This window comes from Sinocyclocheilus anshuiensis, unplaced genomic scaffold, assembly GCF_001515605.1.
Source record: "Sinocyclocheilus anshuiensis isolate Anshui unplaced genomic scaffold, SAMN03320099.WGS_v1.1 scaffold1975, whole genome shotgun sequence".
Classification (NCBI taxonomy): domain Eukaryota; kingdom Metazoa; phylum Chordata; class Actinopteri; order Cypriniformes; family Cyprinidae; genus Sinocyclocheilus; species Sinocyclocheilus anshuiensis.
This window is the reverse complement of record NW_015549690.1, coordinates 277,764-287,474: the sequence shown is the minus strand read 5'-3', so window position 1 is coordinate 287,474 and position 9,711 is coordinate 277,764. Positions and strand designations below refer to the sequence as shown.

The following is a 9,711-nucleotide window of genomic DNA, read 5'->3' as shown; positions in this document are numbered from 1 at the left end:
TTTCAGCTTGTGTTCCATGACTCACTTCACTCCTCACGTTTCCCAACTTTGTTTGACACTTGTCTTTGTCTTGTGGAAAGAAAATGTTGAAAAATACGATGCCACAACACTTTTAAAATCTCGTTAGCTGTCTGATCATTGTCTCCTGTGGCCACACAAGGTTTATACAGTATGTCTCTGCTGTATTTGTCTTATTTTCGGACTGTATGGGTGTTCGCTTTATGCTGTATGTTCTAGAAGAGGATATTTTACTTATAGCATCAGTTGTTCTGTTGTATCTGTAAGTGTCTGCTAATTTTCTTTCTATTGTCTATTTGAGATTAGTTTATTCCTGCTTTTTTTCCTGTTTATTCCTAGGTTTTGGTGTGTTATATATACACCCTAACCATTTGAATGGTAGTGTATAGCTATAGACCATATGACTTCAGCTTAGAATACAACCAACGATTTTTTACATCAGAAATGTGGACTTAAGTAGGGATGCACCGAATATTCGGCAACCGAAATTATTCGGCCGAAAATAGCAAAAAAAATTTATTTCGGTGTTCGGCCGAATAATATATACCGAACAATGACTAACGCGATCAAATAGAGGCACGCACTAATGCAGCAAACATGTCGGCAGTGTGAAAGTATTTAAAACTATCAGAAAGACGCAGAAATCATTACAAGCACGAAGCACCGACAGCGAGTGCTGCATCACGTCTCCGATGAGAAGAAGAGGTGGCTAATGCTGGTGGTTAGGCTACTGTATGATGATTGAAATCGCGAAATTACCTTTAAACGATTAGTAAATAAACCGCAGAATGTTATATTTTCTAATGCACGCACGAATTGCATGTATTCTGACAGCGCTGCACGAGCTCGCGGCGCCAGGGTTCAAAGTCCAAAGCACCAGGAAAATCTGCGCTGAACTTGTTACTCGTCAGTTGCTCAGTAACATTTTTGTGAATTTTTTTTAAAGGCATGTGACAATGTGATACGTGCGACAAACATCTTCCCAAATTCGTAATGAGAATCATTTATAAATCTGCATGCTGTTGTCAACAAAAAGAAGAACTGAGATCTTCCTGCGGGATTCTGCCAAAATAAAAGCAGAGAAAAAGCAACAACTCCATCGACGTTCATAAATGATTGTATTGTAATTTTACTGTCGGTCTGTAAAATAAAATAAAAAAGTAAGACGATAATAATAATTACCCTACAACAGCTCTATTAATACATTTATTATTGTTGTTTTGTAATAGTTTTTATTTGAAAAGCAGGACAAAACAGTAAAAAGCACATTTTGGCAATTTAATTAATGCAATGGTGAAAAAAAAGGCAAAATAGGCCTACATGGTGGAAAAATGTGAAAAACCGTATTCGGTATTCAGCCCAGTGTTTCATTTTGTTCGGCTTCGGCCAAGAATTTTCATTTCGGTGCATCCCTAGACTTTAGTACTGCAGTTAAATGGCAAAAAAAAAAAAGGCCAAACGCGTCATCATATTGTAATGTATGAAATCTGGTGTTACTTCATTCGTGTAATTAGTTTTTAATTTGTTTACATTCTACAGCCAAATACTTTACAACCATCCTCTTTGGAAAGATGAAAAAGAAAAAAAGGGCTATTAGGAATAGCATTGACAGGCAGATGAAAATGATCTGGTCAGAGAATTATTGAGTAAAATAAAGTTCAGGCCCATCTTATGTTTTGTTCTGAGTGTTCAGGCCCCTGACTATGACAAGTTGAAGTTTAGATCCTCACAGGTCTCTCTTTTTCCCTCGGCTTTGATTTTAAATAAGCAAAGGACGCTTGGGAAGAATGCGTGTCCTTTGTTCTGCCCCCTGGGTGGCCACACAGGTCTTCTGCCCTCTGTGCACACTAATCTATTTGTCTAGCAAATATTATTGTTGTCATTGGGCCAGCGTGATTGGGTTACAGAGCTTATTTGATTACTTATAGGACTGTGACAGTTTGGCAGAGGTGAAAAGAGGAGCAAACAGACAAGCCTGGGTGTGAAGCTCACTTTAAAGCCCAGAAGTCTTGACAGTGTGAATGATGGTTTGTTTTATACAATGTTCTTTAGGCTGATTTAAATCTGAATGAGATTTTGCCATTTGGCTTTTTATACAGAAAAGATCATGTTCGCTTGGAGAGTAAAATTTTTTCCCCCATCTTGTAAAATGTCTTTCTATGGGTTTACCAGCTCAATGGATATTTAAGGACCCTTTTTTTTTTCTTTTTGATGTTTGATATTTCACTTCTCTTGCCAGTTTTCTGTTAAATAAATGTGGAACTGTCCATTGGGATAGGGGTCTGTTCACTGAATATCTGACATTGTTCCTAGTCACAGTCAAAATTATTTCCTAACTCACACCCTACCCGCAGCAGGCTTTGGTAGGTTGCTATTTCATAATACCAGTGTAAGGTAGTTCAGCACAGCTTCCTTTTGCCCTGTGCCTGAGTGCAGGCCAGCTGGCGCTATGATCTCCAGTGGGAACACACAGCCACCGAGCCAAACTATGAGAGAAATGTAAACTAAAGTACTGAATCCGGCTGCAAATACAGTACAAGCCAGTGTCCATGACGGACAGTGCATATGTCAAAAATCCTGCCTAATTAGCCGAGATAAGCCTGTTTTGAAATGACGTGACAGATGATGGCACGTCTGCTGTTAGAGAGTTTGCACAAACAAAGGGAGCACTGAAGTTAGATACGCTTGAGACAAGCATAGTCAGAAAATTGTGTGTATTGAAAAAATGTATATGGGTGATCTGAAAATAGAGGAACTCTTCTAGGAGGATTTTAGTGTTCTAGTATTAAAGGATACATTTTAATACAGTACCTGTAAATGATTTTTATTGTGTTTCATTGTTCACTTATACAAATTAAGAATAGGAAAGGTACAATTTCCCAAAATTGGTCATTTTATTTAACGTGTTATATATAACAAGTTCTAAATTCATTAATTATTATAAAATGTTATGCTAAAAACCAGAACAAGTTTACATTTTTAGCTTTTTTCATATCAGCATTTAATATTTTCAGCTAATTTGGTTTTTATATGTACAGTTTTTTTTGTTTGTGTTTAATAACACAATTGCTCTCTAAGGAACTCTTCTAGGAGGATTTTAGTGTTCTAGTATTAAAGGATACATTTTAATACAGTACCTGTAAATGATTTTTATTGTGTTTCATTGTTCACTTATACAAATTAAGAATAGGAAAGGTACAATTTCCCAAAATTGGTCATTTTATTTAACGTGTTATATATAACAAGTTCTAAATTCATTAATTATTATAAAATGTTACGCTAAAAACCAGAACAAGTTTACATTTTTAGCTTTTTTCATATCAGCATTTAATATTTTCAGTTAATTTGGTTTTTATATGTACAGTTTTTTTTGTTTTTGTTTAATAACACAATTGCTCTCTAATATTTCTGTCATGCCAAACATTTTAGAAAAAAATCTTTAAAAAAAATCAAATTCGGTCATAAATTTAATTTTAACATTTTACATCATAATCTGAGGTGTAGATACTGTGTTAGAAGTCATTAGCAAACCAGTCAGTATTTGTACATTTTAATTCAGAAACAATTTATTTTTACTTTTTGAATTTAAACTGATAGGCCTACTTAATTTGTGTTATCCATTAGGCTTGGTTGAGGATTTGAAGTCAAGACGTGATAAATATTTTAACATTGATTGAAAAATAATACAATTTCAAGAGATCAGATTTGCATTATATAAAAAAAAAAATCACCCTTACATTAAGTATAATGACAGTTAAAATGAGCCTGCTATTTAATCAATTATCCTGTGCATATTATAGAAGTCCTAACCAGTGTTGATACATCCCAGGGCATGAAAGGCAATTGACAGCAACTAAACAAAGAGTGTATAATTTTATTAAAGAGCTAATAAAACAAGGCCATGTTCAATATATCATTAAATTCAATAATTATAAATAATAATTGTAAAACTTTTGTTAGAAGCCTATAACTATAGGCTTGGCTTAAACTCAATAATGTAGAATGTTCAGTCACAGTTCATAGTTGTGGTTTTATTGGCGTTTCACAACTTCAAAGGTGTCTCATTTTAGAGTCGGAACTATAAGCTTTGTAAAAGCCGATCTGTAACACATGTAAGACTGTTCTGGCTGATGTCAGTGACTCACAGGAGATGAGACATCCTCTCCCGACACCTTCATGGAATTCTCTAGTGACACGGAGTATATGAGAAATTTGACTATCGGAAGGATTAATGAAAGGCAGATGCGTCGCTGAAAGTTTCAGCACATTTTGTTTGTCATTCTCACCATCAGTTAGTGTTGATCTTGAGTTTGAATCAAACCCAGGGCTGAGAAGCCCCATCTAGGAGTCATTACTGTGTTTATTTTAATGAGTGATCACTGAAAAATGCAAATAATGAATGGGATAAAACGAATAAACCATTTAAATTATAGTAAGGCATTTTTGAAGTGTTTCAGGAAGTCAAACATGTCGATTACATTATGTTTCTCTGAGAAACAGATTGTAGTCGCAGAGGATAAACAACAGATTTCTAAAGTTTTTGCGGTGCAGCTGGTAAGGGATGCACATGTGCTAAAGATCAGTCGTGTTTTTGCCTGGCAAATGATGAATGTTTCATTCAGATGTTTTGTGTGTGTTTTTGAATCAGGAATGCTGGTGGTGATTGTTCTTCTCCTCATCGCCATCATTGTCGTGGCTGCTTGGCAGAATTAATGAAGAGGATGTTTCTGAAGAGAAAGACGGCACATATACGGACTGCAGAGACGGTTAGAAAAGCCGTCTGAGGTGAACGAGAGATACTCCGCTTTCAAGCAGGCTGTATGTGTAAACACACATCTCTAAACCCCTCTCCTGTCCTCTTTTATGAAAAGAATGGAACCCATGACTGGGTTAAAGCCAAGGAATGGACCACTATGAAGAACTAAAATTCTTAGCTCCTCAGATAATGATCAAAGTAGGATTCGGAATGGAAGGAAAAATAGAAAAGAGCTTTGAAAGCTTTTGAATACTATGAATATAACCATGAGCTCGAGATGCTCCAAGGAGGGAAAACCTATTTAAATTCTTTGTTTGGCAGTGAAGAAAATGATCCAAATCCATCCTATGAGTCACAAAGCAATACAAAAATATATGTATATACAGTATAATTAAAATGTATTATCTTTTCTCTTCTCTTTCATTATCCACTAAACTAGATTTACAGTTCAGATTCTATTTCGTAAGTATTTTTTTTTTCATTAACACTTTTCTGTAAATAGTTTTTAGCCTGAAAATGTGACGGTTAGAAATTCTAATAAATGTAGTTAACACAGCATGGTCTCAGCTGTTTGTTTTTTTTGGGGGGGGGGGATAAAATCTTAAATTAGATATTGTCATACATGTTAGTGCTGATGATATATATATATATTTTTTTTTTTAACATTTGTCACGGTTGTTCTTATTTCCTTAAATCTTTACCGTAATAACCGTAACATACAAACAAATCTTAATTTATTACTTTTTTTAAATCAAAATTATATGCAGGGGCAAAAAATGAAAAGGCACACTAGTAATGTTTTGAGATTTTATTCCAAATGAATGCTGAATGTAGTTCTACCAGGCTGGCGTTCAGTAGTTATCTTCCCCTTTGGATTTTAATCACAACCATCTAAACAACCACAAACTGTAATAAAAAAAAAAAAAATTCACAATGTCTTGTGTCATTAAATATTTTCTTATAATAACCATAATATATTAGTATGCATTGTAAAACAATATTGCAGACGTCTTGTATTTGCCACAGCTAAATTTACAATTCATTATATGAACAAGAAGCAATGTATGGAAGGTCTGCTGGTAATGTCAAATACAGGAGCCATCGTTCCACTGCTGCGAAAAGTAAAAACTGAACATAAATTTACATCATTGGAATACTTAAAATAAAAATGAGTGTGCACTAAGATACTGAGTGCCAAACAAAATACATGTACATGTGGTATTACGAATATTGTTTGGAACCGGTAAATACAACATATGTATAAATATCTGTATGTCATACATTGTGTACATTTACAAGAAGTAATCATTGAGTAAAGATGATAATTACTGCACACGTAAACCGTTCATCAAATCTGTTTTTTTTTTCTCTCTCTCCCTTTTTTTTTTTTTATTTGATGCTGAGACGATCAGTTCTTGCGGTTTATTTTCTTACTGATCTGTGAAGGACTGACCACACAAGAAAACGTCAAGTGACCCTCAAAGATCAGTGCAAAAGCTGTACTTTAGAGAACGTCCGTCTCATTAGTAACAAGAAGTGTGTGTGTGCGTGTGTGTGTATGAGCAGCGTTTCTCACAGTGAAGAGAATTCTCTATTGTAGCGAAACATTACTGTACATGCATTCCTACATTCACAGACCCTAATGAACATGGACATTTTAAAGGAGAGATGCTGTTGCTTTACAAAACTAAATGCTAATTAATGAATACTAGTTAAAGGTAATTCGTACACTTCTAAATACTGTTTTACACACAAGGAAAAATATTAACTGTACACACCATTCTACCAACACTTTCAGGACTCACGGAAAGGCCTGTTTATACAGTGGACTCGTCGCATTGAAGTTCTGTTTTAACAAAAGGACATCATCATCCATGTCTGGACTATAAACAGTTGAATCAGAGCATCAAATGGAGCAAGAAATTATGTTTGTATTTAGAGTCATCTGCCTCAGTCATCATGTCTTATACAAAAATATACATGGTGGTTTTATTCCAAGTTCAAAAATAATTGTAAATCCATGCTAATAATTTTAGGAATTATACAAGCATGCTATTACATTTTTTATAGATCTTAAAACAGTTGTCAACACTTATGAGTACAGAAATGTGGCATGACTCACGACACATGGCTTAAACAGAAAATAATAATAATTCTACCAAACATTTGTGTCCGTTGAAGAGAACGGGCACTACTTTAAAAATGTACAAAGCTTCTTTTCAGCAACTGTTAGAGGATTCTTTCACCTTTGAATTAGCGAACTGTGGGCCACCACCAACAAAAAGGCAGCCTGAAACGTACATTAAACAGAAACCTTGATTTGCTTTTGTTGTTCATTTGCTGGGACAGATTCAGAGTCTGTCGTGATCTGGGTAAAACCCAGCAGCACCAGTCTTCAAAGATTAGTAGTGTTATTTGAAATATTATACATGTTACACTGTACAAGAGCTTTTCTATGCTGTCCTTTTCATTCTGTTTGCAGCTGAATTTAATGATAAACCGCAACAAAAATTGCAACAATAATTGAATGAATAATTCTAAAAACAATATGCACAAATATATGCATAAAATTGTGTTTTTCATGCAGGTTGTTACAAAGTGATACTTTTTAAACTACTTTTCAGACCTTGAAAAAAGAATATTTTAAATTGGCTTAAGAAGAGCAAATTAGTTTTGATATCTGTCATATTAAAAATTCCTACCGAAACCCGAATTTAGACATTTTTGAAATGTTGGCATCTCAGATGCCATTATGCATTATGCATAAGTTAGAGCATATGAATTATTAAACGCTAAAGCTCATTAATAAAAATGCTTTATTTTTGTAAATTAAGAACTGTTACTTTATTTATTTATTGCTGTAAAAATGTTCTCCGATTTTTGATGTATCAATCCCCAGGTTGTTTTTAGAATATTGATTATGGCTTAGTCTGATTCTCAACCAGACTGAAACGGTCCAAAATGGATCTGAAAGCCATTTAACATAAAATACCTTTCTTTATGCTGGACACAGGTGCAAAATTGGCAAACAAATCTTGAAGGAAACAAATAAGAAATGAAAACTGCATCGTGAACTCCTTCACACGTTCCTATTTAAAAAAAAAAAAAGTTAGTCTCTTCATGCCTTTATTCAAAGTAGCGGTGCTAAGTCCCTCCTGTTTCTTCTCTTCCTTTCCCTTATCATCTTTTCATCCACCACTCGTCTGTTGTTTCTCTGTCCAGCTCTTGATGACAACCTCTTTCCATTTCAACCTCACTATGCTTTCTTGCATTTTCCTTTCTTCTCCCGCTGCTGAAACTTCCGTAGTCTTCGAGCCCAAGTGTCCCTCCACTGAATGACCAGACTGCCCTTGTCTGCCACCACACCGCTTTGTCCAGGGGAATCCTCATCGTTGCCCAGCAGCAGGTACTTTTTTCCGGGCTTGATCTTCGGGCACTTGCAGGCCACATCCTTTGCTCTGACCCACAAAAACTGATCTCCTCTGCGGATTCGGCTTTCACCCTGTTTGTAGACAGAGATGATGTTGACGGTGAACTTCCACCACTCGGCGGCTTTGTCTGCCTTTAGGACATGGACCTGAACAGCTGGTAGAATAACAGAAAATGCGAAACAGAATTAGCTACTTTTCCTGTATTAATACAGATGGGCGACATTATATTTTAAGCAGTTTCAGCAGTGTCCTGTGGTGTTTAAAACGACTTCATTTAATTCAAATAGAAACGATCAAAACGTTAACGTTTAAAACTACTTTAGACGATATGAATTGAGAAACTACATGGAATATTGTTGTACTTTTTAAAACTCGTTCGTCATATAGCAGGACCACTGAAATTAATCTGTGAATGGACCAAAAAAAAAAAAAAGGTTCAACATGTTTAAACTTGAAATTTGGCCATTTGCACAACATATATAAATGTACATGTTCTTTTATATACATAATGAGGCCTGAAAGTCTGAGACAACTAGTGTTTATATATATATATATATATATATATATATAATTTAATACAAATGTTTCTATTACAAATTATATTATCAGCACAAAAGTTGAACAGAAAAATGCTAATTAATTTACTATTAATTAGTAACTAATAAACTATTTCTTCTTTTTAATTTTTAATCCCTTTTTTGTTACTGCTGTTGTTTTAAAATGTTCAAATTCCTACATTTTTGTCTATTAATTTCCAGGTTTAAATTACATTTTAAATTGCAGTTTTTGTGTGTGGTCTTAGACTTTTGGACCCCACTGCATATGTAAATTTTATCCTAAAATATTTGCTGCATAAATACATATACATACACTGTGCCATAAAATGTGCCGTGTGCCTAAATTAACAGCCACGACTGAAATGATAGTTCTCCTGCATGTTCAGAGTCTGGCTCTGATTCTGATTAAGTCGTTTGTATCGTCTCGTTTGCCTCAGCAATGCAGGTCAACCTTCAGTTTAAAGTGCTTTCAAATAAATCATGTAACTCAAACCTCGCCACAGTTTGAGATTCCTTGCAAGTGTGAATCCTCAAAATCTGCTTAAACTGCCTGTAGACTCATGCTGTTCCCCTTTCATTATTAATAGCCTTCAAGGTGCTTTGTAAGGTGACTTTGACAAAAAAAAAAGACACCTTACAAAAAAGGCAAAACAGACAGATTTAATTTCGTCTGCGTAATGCTTTGCGCTTGACTAAGACTGAGCCTGTATCATGCAGGTTAATGGTTGGTGGTCTATTTATGTATCTGTCCCTTTACATACTTTCCTCTGTATTTTAAGGCTAGAATTCACGTTTTTCACAAGTTTCCTTTATTACCATTATAAGGATCCCTTTTCACATTTACACACAGCTTCCCACTAGCCTAAGCTTAAACTTCTCATTTGTATCAGGTGCCAGGATTTCCAAAGTTCTTTAATAGCAAAAAAAAAAAAAAAAAAAAGAATAAAAA

General features: G+C 34.7%; 2 protein-coding genes across 3 annotated transcripts in view; one reads left to right on the top strand and one right to left on the bottom strand.

Annotated features, from left to right (window-relative positions):
- LOC107660464 (syntaxin-8-like) overlaps positions 1–5,197 on the top strand; it is a 70,183-nt gene extending 64,986 nt beyond the window's left edge. The window contains exon 8 of the mRNA XM_016449769.1: positions 4,667–5,197. Coding sequence (XP_016305255.1) covers positions 4,667–4,731 — 65 coding nt within the window. The 3' untranslated portion in view covers positions 4,732–5,197. The remainder of the gene's footprint in view (positions 1–4,666) is intronic.
- A 2,680-nt stretch (positions 5,198–7,877) lies between these two features.
- Positions 7,878–9,711, bottom strand: part of LOC107660463 (netrin-1-like) — a 62,056-nt gene continuing 60,222 nt past the window's right edge. For both annotated transcript variants that reach the window (XM_016449767.1, XM_016449768.1), the window contains one exon: positions 7,878–8,359. In XM_016449767.1, coding sequence (XP_016305253.1) covers positions 8,031–8,359 — 329 coding nt within the window. In that variant the 3' untranslated portion in view covers positions 7,878–8,030. The remainder of the gene's footprint in view (positions 8,360–9,711) is intronic.